At 40.0% G+C, this 26570-nt stretch overlaps 1 protein-coding gene across 2 annotated transcripts in view; it reads right to left on the reverse strand.

Moving 5' to 3' along the window:
* KCNMB4 (potassium calcium-activated channel subfamily M regulatory beta subunit 4) overlaps positions 1-26570 on the reverse strand; it is a 57186-nt gene that overhangs the window by 9076 nt on the left and 21540 nt on the right. The window contains exons 2-3 of one of the 2 annotated variants that reach the window (XM_081128213.1): positions 19674-19801; positions 14010-14111 (exon numbers count right to left, since the gene is read on the reverse strand). In XM_081128213.1, the coding sequence (XP_080984339.1) occupies positions 14010-14111; positions 19674-19801 (230 nt within the window). The remainder of the gene's footprint in view (positions 1-14009; positions 14112-19673; positions 19802-26570) is intronic. The other variant, XM_081128214.1, reaches the window with a different exon arrangement.

The raw sequence follows: 26570 nt of genomic DNA on the forward strand, positions 1-26570 counted from the left end.
TCAGAGGTGTAACAGGGAGCTGTGGGCCTCAGAAAGGGCACAGGCTTTGGATTTTCATAAGAGGGAGGGTGGGAGTTCTGACTCTCCACTTTCTTTGTGCAGGTCACTTATCTCACCAAGCCTCAGATTCCTCATTTGTAAAACAGAAATAAAACCCTGATTATTAAGATCAAATGAGAATATTAATGTAGAAAGTGTTTCTCTACAAAACCATATATAGTATAGACGGCCTCGAATCTAGTCCATATCTAAGTTTCCCAACCTTGGAGAAATAAATTTGTCAATCCACAGAACATAAAACATAGGACCAGAATCTTTTAAAATTCAAGGCATTTTCAAAGCTCAGAATTGAAGAAAAGCTAAGTAAAAGCCAATTACACTTAGAGCTATCTACAAATTACTACCTGTATGTTTTCTACGGCTGCTGTAACAAATTCAGCAGCTTAAAGAAAAACAAATGTATTCTCTTATCGTTCTGGAAGTCAGAAGTCTGAAATCTGACTCACTGGGCTGAAATCAAGTGTGGGCAGGGCTGTGTTCCTCCTGGAGGCCCTCAGGGGGGATCTGTTTCCTTGCCTTTTAGCTCCGAGAGGTTGCCTGGATCCCTTTGTTCATGGCCCCGAGCATCCCTGCAATTTTTTGCTTTCATCATCACATTCCCTATCTTTCCTCTGATCTCCTCTCTCTCTCTTATAAAGACCCTGTGATTGCATTTAGGGCCGACCCAGAAAATCCACTCCACCTCAGGATCCTTTACTTAATCATAACTACAAAGTCTCTTTTAACCACATACAGTATCATCAGGTTAACAAGGTAAGTAGCCCAGTCGGCGTGGCTCAGCGGTTGAGCATCGACTTAGGATCCAGGGGATCAGGGTTCAATTCCTGGTCAGGGCACATGCCCAGGTTGCGCGCTCGATCCCCAGTGGGGGGCGTGCAGGAGGCAGCTGATCAATGACTCTCATCATTGATGTTTCTCTCTCTCCGTCTCCCTTCCTCTCTCTGAAATGATCAACAAAGACATATAAACAGAAAACAGGGTAATTAAACATAAATCCAAGGGGATTGAGATGTGGACATCTTTGGGGGCTATTATTTAGATAACCACACTACCATAAACTATCCTATATTATAATCCATTCCTTACTAGCGTAAGTTTTCACAAATTTTCTATGCCTTTCCCCAATGAGTCAGAATTAAATCATCAACAGATGCTTAAAAAAAAAAAATTTAGAGAATAAACTCTTTCTTATTATTCCCAACCTAGGTTATAAAAGGTATTTACTTTTTTCATTTTTGACAAAGGCATTTACATACAAAAACACACCTGTCCAAAAATACTATAAAACAATTCCCTTTCCTTCATCTACACCATCTTCCAACATTGTGCCTTTGCCTCATTGGAGCCCCACTACCCGCTGCTCCTAACCACAACACTAAGGGAACTTCTCAAATTTTAATACAATCCTCCACTCTAATCCTCCCTAAGGAATTGCCTCCTTGTTTTCTATAGAATTTCCTTTTTGTCTTAGCAATCCATCTTTGCTATTTCCTTTTCAACTGTATTCGTCGAGTGTGTCCAAAGATTCTTCATTCTTTTTTACTCAGATCTTTCATGAGGCAGTACGTCACTAATTTCGCCATATTAATTTTATGGAGATGTGCACAATCCTATGCACGTCATGAACTTTTTCTCCTCTCCATCAACTATCCTTCCAATCTTTTTTAAAAATTATTCTAAATTTAAAAATTGAGGTAGAATTTCCACACAGGGAAATTCAGAGGTAGTAAGTGTGTAGTTTGATCAGATCTTGGTGTTATTTTAATACTGTTGATTTCTGATCCTATTACTTCTATTTCATAAAAAAAAGTTTTACAATTTCTATCCAACCCATTCTACTATTTAACAACCTGCATCTTTCTATACATTCATTTTTCTCATAAAAATCAATACTGTACAATTAAATCAGATTTTAGTCATAAGTGGGGTCATTTAAGGGTGAGCCACTGTGCTCCCAAGAGAAGTCTCTCAGAACCCATATTTCATCAATGGAAAGTAATGCTTATTCCTGGAGAAACAGCCTCAGAAAATGGAAATGTCGACTTACAGCGTTAATGCTTGAAATACCCTTCCGTTCTCCAAATCCTTATTTAGAGGAATTAATTCTTACACATCAAAAGGTGCTTGTGATCCAGTGTGTCTGAGAAGATAGTGCTACAACAGGAACTCCCCAAAAGCCAAGGGCTGGAAGGGACTAAAGTAAACAGCACTAATTAAACAAAGACATCCCAGTTTCCTCACTGATTAACACAAAAACAGGACCCCTTATTTACTTTCTGAAACAAAATACCAAAGTGGAAAAAGTTCTCTTATGGAAAAGGCTGCAAATGCTGAAAGGACAGTCACTGAGCAAAACGATCATGTGCCTTTTTCTCAAAATCTTCAACAACAGAGTAGAGGTTCCCTCTGAAGTTAAATTAGATGATACCCAAAGGCTTAAATCTGAGCCAGTGTCTTCTAGGCCCGTTCAATGCCGTGATTCAGAGATCCTAGTGCCAAGCCCGCTCCGTTGTTTCAGGTGAAGGAAGCCATAGGTGCACCCAGGACAAGAACTGCACACATAGAAAAAGACTCTTCTGAAGTGTCACTTTAACAACCACATTTTGTATCATTTCCCTGAGCTGAATCATGCTCCCGGCCCTCCCTCCAGGCAAAGGGGACACAGAAGCCAGCGGGAGAGAGAATCACAGATCACACACTTGTGAAGTGGGCGTGAGAAACCGTTTTCAGGGGGAAAATGACAAACATATTGATGCACCCAAAATATGCATGTAAGCAGGGATTCCATTGGGCGTTTGTAAGGCTGGCAAGAGCTTCAGAATTTGGTTCTCAAGGAAATGAGGCGGGTAAGGAATCCCCCCAAATGTCAGTGTATCTTCTTACCATCTGAACATTACTGGGAATACTGTGTGCAGATGAAAAGTAGCATTTAAAAGGAGGTCGAGTAACATTTTCCCCACGATTTTTGACATAACATCCAGATGGCAGAGGTTCTTTAACTAGCAAAACAGAAGTGGGAGCAGAGCAATGAGGGTTCGCTCACCAACCCACGGCTCAAAGGCAAATGACCCCACTAAGAACGGTGCTCTCAGCAGGTCTGCCCAATTCCACAAAGCCTGCATTTTTTCCAGTGGTTCCCACGCCAAAAAGAGCATCACACTGTGCTAAGCTCAAAGTGAGAGCTCAGCAAAAGTTACTAGAACAAGAAGGGAATGAAATCCAGTACCACAGAGTTTCAGTGATGCAAATGCTGTTAGGGGTGGGGGTGAGCAGGAGGTCAGACTGCATATGAATTCCCTCAAAGTCTACATGTTTGTTTGAAATCATAAAATCATAGATGTATCTGCATAAACAGTCATGTGGATTAGCTGGTGTTTTTACAGAGTGTGCCAACTATTTTCAGATAATTTCCAAGAGAGAGTGATCATGTTTACTATTCTTTTTTGTCATTACAAAATTAATTTTCTTAACTTCCTGCTTAGTTATTTTACAACCTATCTCTAACCTGGCAACCAACCTTTGTACATGTAACTATTGTCTCTCACAGATCCTGTTCTTCAGCTCACCTGCTCCACCCCTGCCTAGGTGCTTTCCCCTCCTTGAGATGCCTTCCAACACTGCTTCTCCTATAGAGGTCGCTGTTTCAGATCTAGCACGCTAGGCAATGCGGCCGGCACCCAGTGCCGCCCAGCAGGCGAATAGACATTCTATTTTTCTAAACCTCTGAAAAAGATCCTGTAACTCATTCCACAGTAATTCATTCCAAGACTTACTCTCAGGAAATCACCATTCATGTCTGATTAGGTTAAGGCCAATTCCCCATAATTAGATCCTCAAGGAAGAAAAATCAGCCAGTCGACACAGTTTAGTATTTTCTAAACCTCTTGTGTCAGTATGGCTCCATTCTTTTGGAAACTCTGAAGAAAGGATCTAAAGAATGCATCCTGAGTGGAGGGAAAGAGAGTTGCATATCTTTTTTATTATGAAAGCTTGAAACAGAGATACCTATTATAATACTGTCATTCTAGAAGTTTCTCACTTGTTAAAAACTCACTTCATTAAAATGTATTATGCACCAAACAATTATTTTGTTAATTAAATAATTAGCCAAGTATATACACTCTGCTGCTGCACTTAGGAGGAAAGAAATAGGCCAGCATTTCTGTCTAGGCTAGCAATGAATCATTCATCCTAACCCCTAAATTATATTGTAAAGACTACATGAATAATAGCTTTACATTCCAGTTTTGTTAGAGTCCGTTGAGTAGTTGGTAAAAATGCACCAAACAGATATTGAAATACTTCTGCACAATAAAATCAGCTAAATTAATTGTGAAGCTCTTTTCCTACTGATAAATTGCTTATAAATATATGTTTGGAGAACAAAAGTTTTCAAGAAAAATATTCATAACAATGAAAGTGATGAATTATGTACAATAATAGAACTTTTAAAACTTGAGCCATTAAAAAGCCTCCTAACAGTCAATCTTGAAGTTTCCTTTGGATGTGCCAGTAACTTAACTTTTACCCAGGTAGCATATGACATTCAAAATTCAAGAAAATACATGTAAATAGTCATCAGATTGTTGGACTAAGCATGATACAGAATTTGAAAATCACTAATCATCACAGGCATGGGTATTAATGTCCCACATAGGGGCCACTCCTGCAGTGATAATGGCATGGACCAAAACTTCTATGACCCAAGATGGACATGTACTGTAATCAGGAAATAAACTCCCATTATTATGAGCTACTGAGATTTTCAGGTTGTTTCACAGCAAAAATTAACCTAAGCTGACCAGAATGTACAGGTATAGGCTGGGGATGCTACAATTTCACTAAATGGTCAAAATTAGTCCTTTCTTAATCTAAAGCACGGAAAACGGTTTATAGATGAACATTTGAGGATTTTAAAAGACTTTCTCGGTACTCAGTTCTCTTCATTCAGCCATTCAACAATATCTGTAGAACACCTACAGTGTGGTAGGCACTGGAATGGTACTGGTGTGTTGGTTCTCACTAGCCAGCTGTCAGCTTGAAGACACAACACTATTCCTATCTATATTCCCATACCTAGCACAATGCCAGGCACATGTTCTAGGCATTCTGGAAATGTCTGTTGTTTGCTGAAATACATTTTAAAATGTAGTGAACATCTGTACCAAGTGCATAGGTAATAAAAGAAAAGGAATATTTAAGTGTACCTAGGAAAACCAAAAGGAATTTTCTTTTGAGCATATATGAAAGAACAGGAGTTTAAAGTTCAAGTTTCTTGGGGAAAATACTGCACATACAAAGGCACAAGTGTTTTGGTTTGGCATTCCAGATTATTTTGCCACCAATGGTACACTTAGAGAATATTCTAGTAGCAATCACATTGATCAGATTTAGTAGAGTTCCTTATGTTATCTTATCCCAATATAGGCTGGAATCTTGGCTGATGCCAGTGGCAATAAAGCAGAGTGTTTAAGAACATGGACTCTGGAGGCTGAACACATGAGTTGGAATCCTGTTTCTACTTCTTTCCAGCTGTATGATTTGAGCAAGTTGCTTAACCTCTCTGTGCTTTGTTCCCTCATGTATAAAATGAACATCAGGACAATAATTCTTTGTAGGGGTGTTGTACAGATTCAATGAAATTCAACTCAAAGTATGAAGTACATAAACAGTTTCTGGAATAGAGTAAGAACTATATGAAGGTGTTGGTTAATACTAGGTAAGGCCAGAGAAATATCACCAGTGAACTAAGCCTCTGTCTATGACCCAGTCCTTTTCAGCATTTTTATCAATAACTTGGATAAGGGAATTGAAGTCCTTTTGATTTATAATTAGGATAACATTTTATGATGGAAGAAATAACAAAGATGATGCATGCTAGAATCAAGATTCAAAATAATCATAAGAGAATGGAACAATCATTTACTATATAAGGATAAATGTTACATTTCTGCATTTAAATCAAGAATACCATTCACACAAATTTAGGAATGGAGAGGAACATGCTTTAAGGGTAGCATGTATAAAGCAGATGTGGAGGGAATAAATTTACTCATTATAAGCTCTGTATGAATCAACAGCATGTTGCGACTGTCAAAAGAGTTAATGCTCATAGTCAACACCATACTCAATGGGAAAAAACTAAGAGCATTCTCCTTAAGACAGTGAGCCACTCTTATTCAACATAGTACTGGAAGTCCTAGCCACAGCAATCAGACAAAAAGAAGAAATAAAAGGCATCCAAATTGGAAAGGAAGAAGTAGAATTGTCATTATTTGCAGATGACACGATACTGTATATAAAGAACCCTAAAGATTCTACCAAAAAACTATTAGAACTGATCAAAGAATTCAGTAAAGTAGCAAGATAAAAAATAAATGTCCAGAAATCAATTGTTTCAAAAAACAACAAAACCCTAGAAATAAATTTAACGAAGGATGTAAAAGACCTGTACGTGAAAAAATATGACACTGAAGAAAGAAAATGAAGAAGATACAAATAAGTGGAAGCATATACCATGTTCATGGATAGAAAGAATTAACATCATTAAAATATCCATGCTACTCAAAGCAATCTACAGATTTAATGCAATTCCTATGAAGATACCAATGGCATATTTCACAAAACTAAAACGAATGTTCTGAAAGTTTATATGGAATCACAAAAGATCCCGAATAGCAACTGCTATCTTGAGAAAGAAGAACAAAGTTGAAGGAATCATGCTACCTAATACCAAACTATACTACAAGGCCATAGTAATCAAAACAGCATGGTACTGGCATAAAAACATACAGATCAATGGAACAGAATAGAGAACCCAGAAATAAACCCATGCCTTTATAGTCAATTAATATTTGACAATGGAGGCAAAACCACAATGGGTTGAAGATAGTCTGTTCAATAAACGGTGCTGGGAAAATTGGACAGATACATGCAAAAAAAACAAAAAAACGAGACCATCTTCTTACATCATACACAAGAATAAACTCAAAATGAATTAAAAATTTAAATGTTCAACTCGAAACCATCAAAATCCTAGAAGAGCCATGGCCAGTGTGACGCAGTGGTTAGAGTGCCAGCCTCTGTACCAAAGGGTCGCAAGTTCGATTCCTGGTCAAGGGCACGTATCTGAGTTGCAGCACTCCACGCCACTGGTTGGGGCTCATGTGGGAGGCAGCCAGTAGATACGTCTCTCACACATTGATGTTTCTTTCTCTCTCTCTCTCTCTCCCTCCCTCCCTTCCCCTCTCTCTGAAAACACAATGGGGAAAAAGTTGAAAAAAAACAAAAACAAAAAAATCCTAGAAGAAAACAGAAACAGTAAAATCTTGTATATTTTCCGCAGCAATATTTTTTCTGATATATCTCCTTGGGTAAGGGAAACAAAGAAAAAATAAACAAATGAGACTACATCAAACTAAAAAGGTTTCACACAGCAAAGGAAACAATAAACAAAATTAAAAGACAACCCACTAAATGGGACAACAGATTTGCCAATGATACATCTGATAAGGGGTTAATATCCAGAACTTATAAGGAACTTATAAAATTCAACACCAAAAAATCTGATCCAATTAAAAAATGACCAAAGGACCTGAATAGACACTTCTCCAAAGAGGACATACAGATGACCAATAGACATATGAAAAGATGCTCAATGTCACTAATCATCGGAGAAATACAAATTAAAACCACAATGAGGTATCACCTCATACCTGTTGGAATGGCATCAACAAATCAACAAATGACATGTTGGCGAGGGTGTGGAGAAAGGGGAACCCTTGTGCACTGTTGGTGGGAATGCAGACTGGTGCAGCCACCGTGCAAAGCAGTATGGAGTTATGTCAAAATATTTAAAGTGGAACTGCCTTATGACCCAGTGATTCCATTTCTAGGAATTTATCTGATGAAATCTGAAACATGAATTCGAAAAATTATATGCACCCCTATGTTCATTGCAGCGTTATTTACAATAGCCAAGATTTGGAAGCAGCCCAAGTGCCCATCAGTAGAGGAGTGGATAAAACAACTAGTACATTTACACAATGGAATACTACTCAGCCATAAAAAAGAAGAAAAATTTTACCCTTTGTGACATCATGGATGGTCCTGGAGAACATTACACTAAGTGAGATAAGCCAGTCAGAGAAAGACAAATACCATATGATTTCACTCACTTGTGGAATCTAATGAACAAACTGAACTAACACACAAAAACAGACTCACAGATAGAGAGCAGGCTGACAGCTCAGGGTGGGGTTGGGGGAGGCAGGGGGCGTGGGGGATTGAGCAACAAAGGAAAAAAGAAGAAAAGAACTCACGGACACAGACAGTGGTGTGGTGATTGTGGGGGACGGGTGGGTAGAGGTGGAAGAGGGTGTGGGAGGGTAAATGGTGATGGAGGGAAAAAGGCGAATGCTATGTCAGGCCCCATTAACTGAGTTTTAGTCTCTAGATTCAACACTGGTGGCAAAAAGGTTCTTCCCTCCCCTGCCCAGGCCAGCTCAAGACACAGTAAGAAGAGCATCACGAACTGTGAGAATAAGTCTGTTCCCAAGAGTGACAGCAGTGTGGACTCAGGACACCTATGGTCTCAGGGTCAAGGACTTGGGTTCAGATCCTTACCCTCCTCCTCCCTGGCCATATTTTCTGTTCTGTAGAACTTGGATAACATGGTCTACCTTCTCATTGAGACCAGAGCATTAACCAAGATGAATTCTTTGTGTGTGTGGTAAAATATATATAATATTGAATTTGCCATTTTAGCCATTTTAAGTATACAATTCGGTGGTGTTAATTATAGTCACAATGTTGTGCCACCATCACCATTACTACTTCCAAAACTGTAATCACCCCAAATAGAAACTCTGTAACCATTAAGCGGTACCTCCCATTTCTCTCCCCCTAGTCCCAGTCCCTGTTCATATCTAATTGACTTACGAATGTGCCCGTTTTAGCTATTTCCCAAGGTGAATTATTGACAACTAAAAATGTTTGGAAATGGAATGGGCTTCTTCAGGGGGAGGTGGTGCCCACTGTCACAGGAGTTGTTAAAGAATGGAATAAAAACAGTTTTCATTGCGGAGGGGATTTACTTTGGGTTGGAGTAAGTGACTGGAAGATGTCTCCCAGATTTGAGAGTCTGTGAGAATAGTAACTCCACAATCCACTCTCCATGCAGTAGAGGCTAGTCCTGGCCCCATTTTATCCAAGATGAAACTGAGGTGAGAGCTGTTGAGTAAAGTAGCCCAAGGTCATACACTGAGTCACAAAGAGAGCTATGGATAGAACAGAAATCTCCTGATGCTCGGCCCTGCCCTGCATTCCATCATCTGACAGTGCTGCACTCTGCGACCTACTTGTCCTCCAGCTCTTAGAGCTTTCCTCCCAAATTCCCTCGGGGCTTTGTTTGATGGTGGCATATACTATCTTGAATGACATCAAATTATTAACTTTATTTTCAAAAAATAAAAGCTATTAGAAGACTAATTTGCAAGCATAAAAACGCCTTTTAGTAACCACCAGAAAACAGATCCTCAAATTTAGATCATTTAGAACATTTGCAGAATGTATGGACATTAGGCTTCAGAAGAACACTGGAACGGATTCCATACATACTCCATAACATAACGGAGAAGCCACAACAATTGCTGCTTTTTTTAAAGTACAGAGTTTAAGACCAAAGAAAGCCTTCCACTCTGATGTAATCTCTCTAAATATGGAACCAGACACTAATGTATATGGAAAAGATTCAATTTGAGTAAGATGCTAGATACACTGTTTTGTTTTTTTAAGATTCAAGATATATTATTAGGCTCAATGTCTAAAGAGAAAGCCAGCATACATGTTCCTTTAAAAAATAACTATAGAACCAGTCTCTTCTTTAAGGAGAGATTATAAGAAATATTTTTCAGAGTAAAAAGAAAACAAAAGTAAACTACTCTATTAAATATTAAATTTTTCTTCTAGGATAGAAGCATGGAACAGACTAAGGGATCTCAGAGGGAAAGTGGGGGTGAGGAGTGGGTGGGGAGAGATTAATCAAAGAACTTATATGCTTAAATGCATAACCTATGGACACAGACACTGGTCTAGGGAAGGCCTGGGGGTGGGGTGGATGCGGGGTGGAGGGGATCAATGGGGGGGAAAAAGGGGACATCTGTAATACTTTCAATAATATAAATTTAAATAAATAAATATTAAATTTTTACCAAATATCAAATCTACTATCTAGCAATTCATTTAAAAGTCAATAAAATTTCCCTGTGGAATTTAGTCAATATATCAGCTCTCATTTTTATATGCACATTTTCCCCATTTGTATCCTAAGAGGTCTGCCAGTAAAGACAAAGACTTTTTTTAGTAATTTGGTCTATAAAAACTGAAAGGAAAACTTAGAAGCCAATGGAACAATTAAATTCAACATATAAATCTATTAAAATAAACCTGTTTTTAGAGCTTCATAGGTAAAAAATGAATGCAAAGACATGCAAAAACCGCTTCCAATGGACCAATCAGTTTTTCGTTGTATTGGTTATAAATGTGTTCAGAGGCGCGTCAGTGCCGTTGCCTCCCACAAGGAGAAACAGACGCAGGCCGGCGGCCAGGGGCAGCTGCTCAGCGGGGGTGCTGGGAAGCTGGCTCCCGCCTTTCCGCTCTGTTCTTCTAAACCTGTGGATGTCCAGCTCACGCGTATCACCTCAAAGCTGCCCGATGGCTTTGCGTTGCGGGCATCAAGCCACATCCATCCACGTTTCTACCAGGACAAAGGTAGTGGAAACTGCAGGTGGCGGGACTTACATCAGGAAAGCAAACGCTTTCCCAGAAGCCACACCCCTGCCGCCCCGTTCACACTGCCTCGAGTACAGTCACCCGCAAGAGAAAGCCAGACCGCCCAGGTCCATCTTCTTACCTGGCCCCCACGGCGCCGTATGTGAATCTCCAGGTCTGTGGATCCCACCTCCTTACAGTCTCATGTCCATACCCTCCTTTCCTTCTTTCACTAATCCTGCCTTTGCCCGGGCTCTTTTCTTCGCCTGTCTAGACTGGTGCAATAATCTCCAAATTGCTCACCCTCCCTCCAGTGTTGGCTTGTATCCAGTCTATCCATCAGCCTGGTGTTTCTGAAACACAGTGTGACCGCCACTCCTCACTGCGCATAGAATAAAGTCTAAAACCCTTAGCATGGCACAGAAGCGCACATTGTCTGATTCAACCCCTTCGGCTTCGTCAGCTGCCTTTCCTTCAAATGCACTTTCCAAGCATATGAAGCTTCTCACTTTCTTCCAGTTGTCCATAGTATTTCTAATCTTAATGCCTTTATACTATTATTTTCCTGGAAATCCCTTTCCCTGTCCAGTTTTTCTGGAAGATTCCTAACTCATTCTTTGAAATTCAATTCAAACTTTTTTCCCTGTAAAGGCTACGCTCTCTTCACTTCCTTTTTTAAAAATATACATCTTTATTGATTTCAGAGAGAGGAAGGGAGAGGGAGAGAGAGTCATTGATCGGCTGCCTCCTGCACACCCGACCGGGGATCGAGTCCACAAACCAGGCGTGTGACCTGACCTGGAATCGAACCTCGATCTCCTGGATCCTAGGTTAGTGCTCAACCACTGAGACACGCTGGCTGGGCTCTCTCCACGTCTTATCTCCATCCAAGTAGGTACAGGCACTGAACTGCGCATGTGTGTGTGTATCATTACGGCACTTAGTATACTGCATCCCAAGTACTTACTTACATAAGTACTTGGCAGGGAGTTCCTTAAAGACAGAGACAAAGTCTTATTATCTTTGGCCACTACTGTCTGGTACATAGCAGGCGATTAATAAATGCTCATTGAATAAATGAAAGGGGAAATGACTGAAATGGTTATAATTTTATGGATGAAATCTAGGACACTGAAAAAGGTAACACCATGATAGAAGAGTGATGAGTTATTTTGTGGCAGGAAGAGCTTTGTAGCCTCTAAAATAATACTGTTTATTTCAAAAAGAGGAGGTGGATAATTACATAAGTGAATTTTCCAAATAACTGAAGTGTAACATTTTAAATTGAATGAAAACTAATAAAAATGTTAAAATATTTTTGGTAAAATCTTTCTAAAAATGCATGACACACTTCCTTGCCTTTTAAGGAGAGTGTGTTGAATCAAATTTGACCTTTTTTGATGACTCATTCCGAAATTCAGTTATTGTTGAGGTAGGAGGACTGTCTGCTCTGCTATTAAATGGCTGCAGACTGGAAACCATTTAGTCTTTTGCTAATGTTTTTTTCTTCCACCGTAAGGATTTCATCTAGTATCTTAAGCTGTTGTAATTCCACAAGCCTTCAGAATCAGAGAATCACAAAACTTTAAAACTAGAGCATTTAAAGGAATCTTAGAGATCATTAAATCTATCACTTATCAAATTTTATAGATTAAAAAAACCTAAGCCCTAATTGAGTGAGTAGTCCTTTCCTAATTGATTGCTTTTAATCTTCCATTTCAACAGCTTTCAAATTGTGTTCTGCACTCCGTTCAATTTTAGCTCAGGCCATTATGGTCATCTTTCTCCAAAATGATAAGAGTAAAAAAATATACTACAGGACAAACATAATTTGAATGACCTTAAAAATTAGGACATATCTGCTCAGTATCAGAAGTATAATATATTTATTTATTAACAGAATCTCTTCTGTTTAGTTACCTGTGTGTGTCCTAATGCTTTACTCATTAATAAAATCCCTATTATTTATTAATTCAATACCTCGCTCAGCCTCCAATCAGTGAATAATCAGGCTATTCACTGATTAGTTATTTCTGCCCTAATTGTTAGAAATGTAGAGGGCAAGGGAAGAAACACACATCCATTTACCAAGTACTCACTGTTGCACAGATATGATCCTTACCCCCAAAATCTTAAAATAGGTAACATTACCTTCTTTTTATAGATGAAACCAAGATCAAGAAGCTGCACAATTTACCCAAGGTCATACAGTTAATCAGTGGTACAGGAGAAATGTAAACCCAAATACCTGACGCCACATGGTTAAGGAGAAAGGTACATAGTCAACTAACTCTGTAACAGTGGTGAAAGCAACCTTCGCAGTGCGGGAGCACAGGAGAGAAAGTGATTAATTGCACGTGAAAAGGTGAGAGAAGGTCACCCAGGGACATCTGAGGCAAATCTTATTAACAATAATAAAAGTAATAACAGTTTCATTAGAATCACTATAGGTTAGGCACACACCATCTCACTGACAATCTCACAAGAACCTTATTGTTTTTTCCTCCTACAAAGAGAGAAGTGAGGCACAGTTAGGTTAAAGTACCATACCCAAGACCACACACACTAGAAAGTGGCTGGTTCCAGGGCTCCTCCCTTCTATAACCACTGTGGTATGCTAATTCCTAGAAGCCAGCGAAGACAGCGAAGGTGTCTCCAGTGGAGGGAAGAGCAGAGGGTCAGGAGCAAAGGCACCAATGCACATGAGAAACAGAGAGAAAGCTGAGGTGACTGGCACTGCCAGAGGAAATATTAAACATTTAAATCAGACATCGCCACCCCTCTAATTAAAACCCATCAAAGGCTGCTTACTGCATTTAAGGGGCATCTAAAGCCTGCATACTCTCTCTCCAGGAGCAGCACGCACCACTGGCCTCTCGCTCACAGCTGCCCTGCCACGCTGGCCTTTCAGTTTCTAAAACCCAGCAAGCTCCGAACTTTTGCACATGGTGTTGCCTTGTTCTGAAATATTCCTCCCTTCGCGTTTTATCTAGTTAATCTTGAGCATCCTCTGGTCTCCACCTAATTTTACTTTACTCAGACAGGCCTCTGAAATTCCCCACCTTATTATAACATCTCATAGTAGGACCCTCAGCTTTTCCTTTGTAGCATTTACCCTACTGGGCAATTATCTGTCTAGAGGTGTGATAATAAACTATAAGCTCCAGGGAGGTAGAGACCTTGTCTGGGGTTTTTCCCCTGCTGTTTTTGTTTGTTTGTTTGTTTCCCCACGATGAAAGCGCAGAAGTTGACGTTGGAATCCTAAGGGCATGCTCTTTATCCTATGGACAATAAGAAGGCAGAAAAATTTAATCAAAATTGTGTCAAGATCAAATAGAGGTTTAAATAAAACAAAACAAAATCTAGGATAGTGGGAGTGATAGACGAGAGGATGACCAAGGGTGGAGACCAGCTGAAGGTCATGTCAACAACCTGGATGAGAGACAGTGAGGGCCTGAACCCAGGGGACTTCAAGACTTCACAGGGGGTGTGCTGGTTTGTTCACTGGGCGGGTGTGTATGTGCAAGTGTGTGAGCCTGCTCTGTGTGCTCTGTGAACTACTATCCACTCAGAAAGATAAAATAAAGCAATTGCAAAGTAAATCTGTATAGAAAAACACCAGTTCTCTATTAGAGGAAAAGTTCTAAAAACAAAGGCCGATCGCTCCTCTTGGCTCTTAGATCCATCCAGAAGGAAGTGAGGAGTCAGTAACCATTTCCCTGGAACATCAGCTAGTCAAGGGGAAGCGACTTAAGGCAAAGACAAGGAGGAGAGCTGCGTGAGCAGACAGACGGCGGAGGCGTCTTCCAGCGCTGCAAGGTAGATTTCAAAACATACTCGGGAAGGAGACATAATTCGGGTTTTGCTGAGAAAAGAAGCCTGGGAAAAGATAAGAGACAAAAATGGTGTGAGGAGGGTAAGTGTGACGTCACCTATGTGAAAACGTGTGAAATGGAAATCCGCACATCGGAAGGAGATTGTGAGCCCAAGATCGAAGGAGGCAAAGAGCTGAAAGGTTAAGTGAGAAGGCCACAGGTGGGAGCAGGCGGAGCCAGGCTCCACGAGCCCTCGGTGTCCTTCCCGGGTGGGGAGCAGGGGTGGCCGCATGGGGACTGGCCTCCGTCCCACGCAGGCAGGGCTGTGGGTGGCTGCTCTGGCCCCTGCGGGTTCCACTCCTGAGAAGAGTTCTCCTAAATGAGGCTTAAACGGTGGAAAGCTAAGACTCCAGTCATCTCTGTCTTCAACTCTAAAAATAACATCCTTTTCTTGAAAATGGAAACTTCCTGATAACTATTCTCCGTAATTTCCTGCCTGTGAGTGAAATCTAAAGGTTACTTTAAATATAAAGTTCATCTTATCAAGAGCATCTGGGAGGCTCTACAGTGAGTCTGTCTTTACTGCTTATTTAGCAGCAGTAAAAAGTATATGAAGAGCTGCCATTTTCCCACCTCCAACCAGCACCCTGGTTTCCTCTTGCATATGTCATGGTAAAAGAGCCAAACTCCCATCTTCTGTTTTCCCAGAGTCACTTAAAATCAAGTCTCAGGTGCTGCGGGGTTGTGACAGACACCCCCACGTCTATCTCTACCCGACAGCTGGGGGTGAGACAGTGAGATGACGGGTAGGGAAAGAGCATCCACTCTGAGGGAGGTAGACGGGCTTAACTCCACTGTTACTGAAGTCAACAGAACTGGCAGAGAATGAAGGGTTAGCTCTTTTCAGACGCTTCTCACTATTGCGGAGGAACAGTCCTTGCTTGGGGACTGAGGATACTCAGACTTCACGCCCGCACAGGAGGAACCCTGTTTGGGGGAGGCAGCCTTTGGAGAACTGGGTGCCTGGCTGCCGAGTGAGGGGAAGTTTATTAAGACCAAGACCGGTAATCAGGCCAGCCCACGGGGGGGCGCCCTGCTTGCTTCCAATGGCAAGCTCAAGTTCACCACATTCTGAAACCGGTGTCTGGTCAGGGGCTGGAAGCTTAAGGGATCACCCGATTCAGACAGTTGGGGGTTCAATATCTAACTCTCCTCCGGCCTGCTGGGGCCTGCTCTCTCCATTACCCGGCTCTGACCTCACAGAAAAAAATATCCCTTCTTCTTAACCTCTTAGTCTCATCCTGCCTCATTTTCTTCAGGGTGAGTTCCATTTTTGCCTTGGTTACTGCCTGTGTTCCATGTCCTGCTCTTTCTCAGCAGTTTTAGTCTCCCTCTCTGTATCCATTCCTCCTCCCCGCACGCTTTCCGGTCATGGAAAGCTTCTCGGAAGGGTCCTGTGCACTTACTATGCCTTCACATTCTCACCTGCGGAGAATATAAGATGGTTTCTAACCTGTATCCTAGGGCTGCTTTCACAACGATCACTATGAGACTGCCAATGTCAAAACCAATTACTTCTCACGAGTCCTTCTGGATTACCCCTTTCTCCTTAAAACCTGAAAAATTTTTCCAAGATACTATGGTATTCTTTTTTTACTTTCCTCTCACCATCTGACATTTTTCTCCATCTCCCTCTCCCTAGATTGTCATATTTCTCTTCTCTATGTGTTCCCAGTACGCATTCTTTCTCTGTGCTTCAACTATAGCTTGTGCACCAATTCCCAGATCTGTATAACACTGGTCCTGCCCTCTTGCTCCTGAACTAAAAGTCTGTATTTCTAACTCTTTCAAGCATCTTCTGGATATCTTATGAGTCCCTCAAGTTCAGCAAAGTCAGAGCGGGACTGACTTTTTCTCACACTCAGTCAAATCTGACACCTTTTTCTCATCTCTTACATTGTCCTTCAGTTCTGTTGACTGTAACTCTAAAATGCCTTGCTGTCATACACCCTGTTAGATCCTTCCACTTCCACTGTTCTGGATCAGGACCAGCAGATGGCTAAGAGAAGGAGCTTTGGGTTCAGACTAACTGGATTCCACTTAATAGCTGTGTGCATGGGGCAAGTTATTTAACTTATTTAGGACTCAGTTTTCTCATCTGTAAATGGGGCTAGTACTTAGAACTACTATAAGAAATTTGGTGATCTAAACAAAATGTATCCGCAATGGTTGGCATATCATAGCCACTCAAAAAAATTTTCCCCCACTCAGTACTTTCCTCACTTCTCCCATCACTGAGCTCCCTCCTTTCACTATCTTTGCCTCCAACACACATTAAGCACTCATACCAGTTACTTTCTAAATCAGAGATCTAGTCATGTTGGTCTTTGGTTTAGAGAAAACACGCCTTTTTACAAATTTTCATAGCCCATATGCAAAGACCATCTCTTTAGTATAGCATTTATGGCCCTTTAGAAATCTAACCTCAAGCTATTTTTCCACCTTACAAGTTCACCGCTCATTATATAACCTATATACCTAATGTACCACACATTGTCAAGCTTTGGTTTATTAGATATTTTTATAAACATATTAATATATCTCAAATGTTAGGTATATATGTATTTAATATAGATATATCTCATATAATACATATGAGATAATTAATAGATTAATATTAATTTATTATAGCTTATATATTAGAATCTATGTCTTAAAATCTCATGAAATAGATATATATGAGATATATAGTAATAAATATTATATAATATTATAATACATATCTCACAAAACAGAATCCCTGGAGTCAATTTTTAAAAATAGTAATGCCTAGGTTCACTCAGCAGAGATTCTAATTTTATTGCTCTGCGGTGCACTTTATTTTTAAAGTTCTTCTGGTATAGTTACATAAAACGAGGGTTGCAATCTTCTGGGATAGAGCTGTACACAGAACATAGAAGACACACCTTATAGCTTATACTTTTTTGGTTGTTCCACAAAGTCCATCCCCTTTCTTCTTCCTTCGCAAATCTATTCAAGTATGTACCCTTTCTCCACGCAATTTAAGACACATTGCCCCATCCCCAGTTCAGAGATAGATGCTGTTGTTCTTTCCTGTGAATGGTTTAGGTGTATAGGCAAAGGAACTCGATCATTATGAACAAAACTACTGGAGAAGATGTTGGCTTTGGGAAGTTGTGAAAATAAAAATGTCAGGAGAGATAGGCTCTTTCTGACTTTGAACACTGCTGTGTCTAGAAAGGCATGGATATAAAAGTATAAGATATTCCAGGAACTGCACATAGTTCAGAATATCTATTGCAAAGAGTATGAGTATGGAGACAAGGCTGGAGAGGAGGTAGTTGGGGGTGAGACCTTAAGGAGTCTGTGTGCCATGGTAGATTAAATATGGCCACAACATCTTTGCAGCTTTTTCTAGCAAGAGACAGAGTTTATTTCAACACCCCATGAACCTGGGCTGTATCATGACTTTCTTTGACCAACAGAACATGTGAGAAGTAATGTCATGTGAGTTCCAGAGCAAAGGCCTGGCTCTCCTGAAATGCTGTCCTAAGGCTGCCATATTATAAGGAAGGTGATCTAGCCTACTGCAGAATGAGAGGCCAGGTGCAGAACTGAGGCACTTCATCTGAGCCAGCGCCCAGTGCTGGGCATGGGAGAGGAGAGGACCTTATGGACCATGCAGCTATCCCAGTCATCATCTGACTGCCCATGAGCCCAGGGGAGACCAAGAAATGAACTTCCCAGCCCACCCACAAAATCATAAGAAATAATAAATCATTGTTGTAGTAAGCTGTTAGATTTGGGGTGGTTTGTTACGCAGCAATAGGTACCTGATACATAAGCCATGCCAAGATATCTGGACTTTACTCAAAAACTATGAGGAGTAACCTGATTAGTGTCAGATTTAGAAAGATCATCTTGGCAGCAGCAGGCAGAATGGTTTGCAGTGGGGCAGGGTGGAGATGGAAGGACCTGTTGGGAGACGACTGCATGGGGGAGGCGGTGAGAGAAGGTGGAGGAGGGTATAGGGGGGATAAGTGGTGATAGAAGGAGACTTGACCTGGGGTGGTGAACACACAGTACAGTGTACAGATGATGTGTTGTGGGACTGTGCACCTGAAACCTGTGTAATTTTGTTAACCAGTGTTACACCAATAAATTCAATAAAACTGAAAACAAAGAAGACTATTGCACTAATAGAGCTGAAGAAATAATGCAGATCTGAACTAAGACAGTGGCACAGGGAAGGCAGAGAACAAACGTCACAGAGGTACAGTCAACATGACTGAAAAGAAAAGTGAATTAAGAATCACTCAAAGGTTTCTCGACTAGGTGAACAAGTGGATGACAGTGCCATTCTCTAAGAGAGGGGCCACTGGAGGAAAAGAAAGTTTGACCTAACTGTAGAACATCTAAGTAGAGATGTACAGGGAGGTGTTGTAAATACTTAATAAATGTCTGGTGAATAAATTCCCATGATTAATCTGAGTGGGTACTGAAGTGTTCTAGTCCAAGGAGCCATTATGATATGGTATAACCTGAGTTCTAAGTCAAATAAAGTTTTAATGGTATGATCTCATTTTATTGATACTTTGTCCGAATAGACGGGAAAAGGGAAGACGATATTTGTTGCAATCCAAGATGCTGACAAACCTGCACCTTAAAGTTGTTCACCTTACATGCATTAATCTGTAATTCTCAGGGAACACTGATGGGATACTGTGATCTCACCTAAGGCACTTTCCTCGTGTACCCAAAGGGTAAGCTCTAAGATACAAATCCGCCCTCCCCCATCTTTCTTTGCCTGAAGATTCTTGCCATGCCTTGCATCCTGTACAGTAAGAAGGGGCTTCCCTAACTACATGCTGAAAAGAACTGAGACAATCTCCATGTTGTATATTTTTCAAGTGAGCACAAGCCATGATTTATTCATGTAATACTACATAATGTAAAACTACAAAGGCTACAAACAATTTTAATAGGTATATGTAAATATTGGCTTACCTTTGAAATTGGTTAAAATAGCAAGTAAATGGCTGGGAACCAATCTCATCTTTCCAGTACTGCTGCCAATTCATGACACTTTCCAAGTTCTTCTGATTTTCTCTCTTACAAGGTGGGATATAGGAGCACTAAACAGAACAGAACAACAAAAAGTAAATCGATTATTCCATAGAATCCTGAAATATAGTCCATTTTTATAAGGAGATGGCATTATGCAGAGAGTAAATCTATTTCTGATGTACTTAATTTTTAATACAACCTAATTTAAATAGCTAAACTAGAGTAAGACCTCACTTCATGTCATTGATAGGTTCTTGGAACTGCAACCAAACGACATATAACAAAACCAATTTTATCATATGTCAACTGATATAAACAAGAGTTAAGTTCCTAGAACATCTCATCAATGTTTTCGTGAAATGACATTGAATGAAATGATGTTATTCGAGGACTTGCTGCATATTACAAATTCCCAATTGGGCACAATTATAGAAATATCCCAATAACAAAAATACAGCAAAAAATAACTTTTAGTCCTTACAGTATAAGGATATATTATAAACAACTGGTTACAACTTAATAGCAAACTAAAAGCATACTCTCGTTTTGAAAGCCTGCCAATTGACAAAGGGAAGGGAAAAAGAAGTTAATTTTAACTCCAGTTTCTTTCTATGGATGTTAATATTTTCATTGTCCCTCTTTAACCAACAAATCAAGCATGCACTCTCCTCAGATACTGCTCTCAACAGCTGAAACTCCGGTTTTCTTTCCTGACATTCTCTTGGACAACAGAATCAGCAGAAAAGTTCCTGTCTGGTACACAGCGCATTCTGCTAACCAATGCCTTTTCCCAGCCATGCCTCTGACAAAGTAGTTCTCTCTGACCCTGTATTACTCTAAGCAATATATATTCAGCAGAACTGGAAAATTATTCTTCACATTAGATGTTAAAATTAGCCCTGAGAATTCTCATCCATTTTCTCCAATTCAGCCCCTTATGAGGACGATGATCACAATGAGGACAACGCCCGCTGACAGTTACCGAGTGTTTACAAAATGCCAGACATGGTAATAAACATGGTAATGCTTGAACTTGCATACTTCTTACAACAGCCCTACAATGATCTCCATTTTACAGATGAGGAAATTGAGATTTCTGTCAGCTCTACAACTAGAATTAGATTCTGGTGGTTTTACCACATTCTACTCTCAGATGTCTTACCAAGGTATATATTATGGAGCAGGAAAAAAATCTATTTGCTTTATAGTATAATTCGAGTCATATTATTCTAGAGCATATGATGTATCAATCCCTTCCCATTATTTTCTGGTAAAATACAGACTTTTTTGGCACAATGTACAAAGCTCATCGCGATCTGAGCCCTGCCTGTCTTTGGCCTCACTTAAGCCTGGGCTGCAGCGTGTAGAAGCAGCACTTACTCCCAACATCTGCCACATGCTGTCACAGCTACCTGTCCAGCACATGCTGCTCTTTCTCTTCTTCATGCCTTTTTCCTTAGTCCCCACCTTTCAAGACGCAGCTCTGGTGTTACCTGTTTGGGGGCCTTCTCTTTCCTACTCCCAGTTGAGCCCCTCATTTGTGCAGCCATAGGTGTCGCACCTGCCCCATCACAGCTAGAACCACACAGCGTCATCCTTGCCTGTGTTAGGTCAGCCTCCCCAGTTCGCCGGCAAGTTGGGGCAGGGCTATTATTTTTTTTCTTTTCTGTATCTTCACATTTAGAACTATGCCTGGTAATAGTAATGTTTCAAAAATGTTGGTAGACTTAATTAATGATAATACACTTAATGACCCAGCAATCCCATTTCTGGGTATCCGAACAAAATGGAAATACTAATTGAAAAAATATAAGCACCCTTATGTTCATTGCAGCATTATTTACAATAGTGAAGATATGGAATCAACTTAGGTATCCATTGGTAAGTAAATAAAGATGTAATACACACACACACACACACACGTGTGTGTGTGTGTGTGTATATATATATATATGTATATATGCAAAATGGAATAGTATGCAGCTATAAAAAATAAAATATCGCCATTTGCAACAACATGGATGGATCTAGAGGCTAGTATGCTAAGTGAAATAAATAAGGCAGAGAAAGAGAAATACTGTATGGTCTCACTTAATGTGGAATGTACAAAACCAAAACAAATGAACAAACAAAACAAAAACAAACTCATAGAAATAGAGACCAAAGGAATGGTTACCAGAAGGAAAGGGATGGGGAGATGGGTAAAAAAAGGTGAAGGGAAATATAGTCAATAATGTGGTATGTTTGCATGGTGATGAGTGATTACTAGAATTAGTGGGGTGATCACAATGTAAGGTATAAAAACATTTAATCACTATATTGTAAACCTGAAACTATTATACCTCATATATTGTATGCCAACTATACTTAAATCATAACACACTTAGATCTATTTTATTCAAGATAATAAACCTATTTTCACAGTGATTAAACATTAAAAACAATATAAATACATTTAAATTTTAGTAAATTTGGTTATTTTCTCTTATATATAATAAATTTGCATGTTATTTATGCAAATAGTATTATTTTAATGATTGAGTCACTGCATATTTGTCTTCTGCATATACAGTTCCACTTCTATTAATAAGAGTAACATCAAGCAAAAATTTTCTGTGAATTAGGAACCCTGAGTTCTTCCAAAGCAGCAGTTGGGCTTAGAAGCAATGGAGACCATTAGATAGGGCTCTAGTCCTATTACTAGTTAGGTGTTTGGGCTTGAGTAAATAACATCCTTTTTCTAGATTTCATTTTTTCCTAATCTGTAAAGTCTCTGAAATAATTTCTAGCTCTACATTTCCGTGATTCTCTTCTTGGAAGTATACCAAGAAAGTTCCCAGCAGAAGGCAGGATTACACACAGGATTGCAGTGTTTTTCCCAGAAGGGATCCTGCCCCTGGGGACATGGCTGGGAAGCCTGAGTCACCCTTCCAGCCAGCAGAAAGGACGGTGTGGCAGGTCCTTTCTTGGATCCTGGACTTTGCATTAAGAAAATGTTTCATAAGGGGACACTGGCTTTTCTATTGCTTATTTCCAATAATGTGTTGGACATTTCCTTTCCTTCTACTAAAACATTTCTTCTCTATATCATGGTAAATTAGCTTATAAAGGGAGAGTAGTGTCAACTGATTGTGCCCTTTGTAGGAAGGAGAAATTTCTAGATTTGGAGGTAGAAGCTGTGAGGTGTGAAACCCTAAATTCATCAGAGCCCTTTCTGCAGTAGGTATACTCCACACAAGGGGTATACGAAACATTGTACAGAATAACACCTAACAACCAAATATAATTAAAGCAGATTTTTAAAATTTGCGAGTTAACTCAGTTTGAAATCTTTAATATTTGGGGTGGGGTGGGGGTGGGAGAGTTAAAAGAAAGGACTCTTCCAAATGACAATAACTCTACGATGTGACCAGGAGAATCACACCTACATGTTTCTGAAAAATCGGACAAAAGTTTTCACTGAGTGTGTACTGGGTATGTCCTGCTTTCACATAGGAGAAAAGAAATGTGATTTTTGTGTGTATGTGTGTTTTTTAACCCTCACCAGAGGACATTTTTTTCCATTGCTTTTCAGAGAGTGGAAGGGAGGGAGGGGAACAGAGAGAGAGAAAGAGAGAGAAGCATCAATATGAGAGACACATCGACTGGCTGCCTCCCGAGCACGCTGGGGAGGAACCCGAACCCCAGGTATGTGCCCTTGACGGGAATTGAACCCGAGACCCTTCAGTGTGCTGGCCAACGCTCTAACCACTGAGCAACACTGGCCAGGGCAAAGAAATGTTTTTTGCCTTCAGGAAACTTTGAGCTAGCGGGAATGGATTTTTGAAAGCAAAATACTTTTTCATTGGGGAAAATACACTGAGACCAAAACCCAAGTCGTCTTTTCGCGGGCTGCGTTCTTTCCAAAGAGGATCACAGATTAAATAATGAGCCTGTAGTACTCTAGCAACTTTTAAAGCTCACATCGCCTTAAAAGGAAAATATTTTAAAAGCTAAACTTTATGTTTTTAGAAATCCTATTGCTCATTCTCATATATCTTGATTCTCTAGTTAGTTTGCCTTTAAAATTTCTGTGGAGCCAAACTCAGACTCTCCCTAGACTCCTTCTCAGTTCTCCTTAAGGGGATCAGTGTAGACTTTTATAATTTTAAAATAAGCTATAAATGAAATTTCAAAGCAGTGTTCTAGAAAAAAATTAGAAATTCAGTCATAGGACTCCTTTCCTTCCTAGATTGCTCAAGCCTGCTGGTTTTCCAGATGCAATAAAGCTCCACCATGAATCTCTCTCCTTTGGGGCAGGGCCACAAAGAATGATGTGTGCCACATCATCACCATCACCGCCATCGTCACTGCCGCCAGCATCGCCAACATTTATTGACTGTATGTCAAGAATCTCATTAATCCAAGTGAGCAAACATTATAATCATCCTCATTTTACAGATGAGAAAGCTGTGGGGCCAAGGGGATTAAGAAAACTTTCCCTAAGAAACAATAGCAAATGGAAGGGCTGGGATTCTGACTGCAGAGCGCACTAAACCACTGCCCAACACTGCCTCCCAGGTCTCTGTCTTTAGGGCTTCCCAGTTTTCTCTTTGGAGCTCCCTGATTAGGAGGCAGGGGAGCTGAGCTGACTTCTGCATCCCTCTCTTGGAGAATCGGCGTAATGGTTCTTTGGGAATGAAACTGGTGTAGCCTCCCCGAGGACCGACGGGCTAACGCAATCCCTAGCAGTCCGTTGCTGTCTGGGTACATTCTCAGAGAAACGCATTGTGAGTCTTCACTTATTCCCCCCAGGGTTGGTTTTCGGTGCCATAGATGTAATTTCACTTTGATAGGATTTATAGACACAATGTCTTTGGTCATGTAGAGGACAGTGAGCATTCCCTTAGAGAAACTTCTTCATACAGTTCTGACCTTTTTCATTTTTCATTTGCAAAGGCGGCATTTCCCAACTTCCAAAATCACTATTGCCCAAATAACCTTCACAGAGTCTGTGTCCTTTGCTGCCTAAACTTGCATGAAGTCACTTTCTTTAAAAAGTCAAGAGAAACCAATGTCATCCCAACACATTTAACTTAAAAAATAAAATAAAAATTTTTTAAAGCCAGGAGAAAAGGGAGCATGTGAGAGATTTGTTTAATGCCCACCTTTTAGGGAAAGAAATGACTTTTGCATTCATGAACAAAGTTGATGGGATCAAGGGTGCTATTCTGGGCATATTAATTAATATAAAGGCTCTCAGTGTGTTTATGAAGGGAAGACGCTATCATCACTTGCTGTGGAATATGTGATTACATACTTGTTATTACTTATTTTCCATTATCTTATTTTAAGGTTTATTAAGGTGTATAATAGCATGGCTTTTCAGCCTACCACAATGGATTTGTATTTTAATAGAACTCTTCTCAGGTGGGTTCTTTGTGTGATCGGTGTATTTTGAGTTGCATTTCAATCATGTGGGCAGAGTAGGCAGAACTCACTTTATTCCTTTATTGAGTCATTAAAACAAACAAACAAAAAAAAACACTGCACAAAACACATGATCCATTTAACTAAACATCAGGGAACAGGTTCTATGTTAGGCATTATCTAAGATACAGAAATGGGGAAACTGGCTTTTTTCTCCAGTTTCTTTCTTGCTTTCACTTGGGTAGGGAGGGCAGTATTGAAAGACATAATATTAGAATAGGGTTAGCTGATTAAATAATTTCCAAAAAAGCCCAGCCGGGCGTGGCTCAGCAGTTGAGCATCGACCTAGGATCCAGGCAATCGGGGTTCGATTCCCGGTCAGGGCACATGCCCGGGTTGCGGGCTGCAGCCGATCAATGACTCTCATCATTGATGTTTCTATCTCTCTCTCTCTCATTTCCTCTCTCTGAAATCAATAAAGATATATTAAAAAAAAAAAAAGGAAAGCTTTAAAAAATAATAATAATTTCCAAAACAAATTTGGTTAGAAAATGAATTCTTAAAACATTATCTACTAGAACATGGGTTTAATTATATTTTAATCCAAAATCCCCCCTGTAAGACATCTCTGTGTCAGCTACGATTTGTATCTTTAATGACTTTTCGGAAATATAAACATATAATCAGAAGAGCACTGTGGAATAAAAAGTGTAACTGAGCCATTTATAAACTCTAAAATATTTCACGTCTCAAGACTTCATTAATTGTGAGCATAAGCACACACACACACACACACACACACACACACACACCCCTTATAAATGTAGGGTAATTGAACAAACACTACAAAATTATACGTGAGCTAAAAAATTAAGTTCTAGCCCACCTGGCATGGCTCAGTGGTTGAGCACTGACCCAGGAACCATGAGGTCACCGTTCAGTTCCAGTCAGGGCACATGCCTGGGTTACAAGCTCAATCCCCAGTAGGGGGAGTGCAGGAGGCAGCCAATCGATGATGTTTCTATCTCATCAATGTTTCTCTCTATCCCTCTCCTTCCTCTCTCTCTAAAAAAACCAATAAAAACATATTTTTAAAAAATTAAGTTCTAGGGCAGGTGGTTCCAGAATGTATATCTGTACCTGTAAGTTAAATGAAAATAATCTCATGGAAGAATTTGAAGGTCAAATAAATGGCTTAGAAAATGTGAAAAGCAAGCTAACTATGACCAGGAGAAGCTAAAATGAGTCCTGAGAGCTCTTCTGGGCTGGGCACGAGCTGAGTGGTGCTTAAAGCCTAGAAGAATGTTTGTCAAAGTGTGCTCCTCAAACCAGTGAACTGCTCGTAGAAAGATCACCTTCTGAGAGTTCGATTCGGTAGGACTAGGAATCTGTGTTTTAATAGCTCTCCTACTTTAGCATGACATATTT

This window comes from Miniopterus schreibersii, assembly GCF_964146895.1.
Source record: "Miniopterus schreibersii genome assembly, chromosome: 2".
In the NCBI taxonomy this organism is placed as follows: domain Eukaryota; kingdom Metazoa; phylum Chordata; class Mammalia; order Chiroptera; family Miniopteridae; genus Miniopterus; species Miniopterus schreibersii.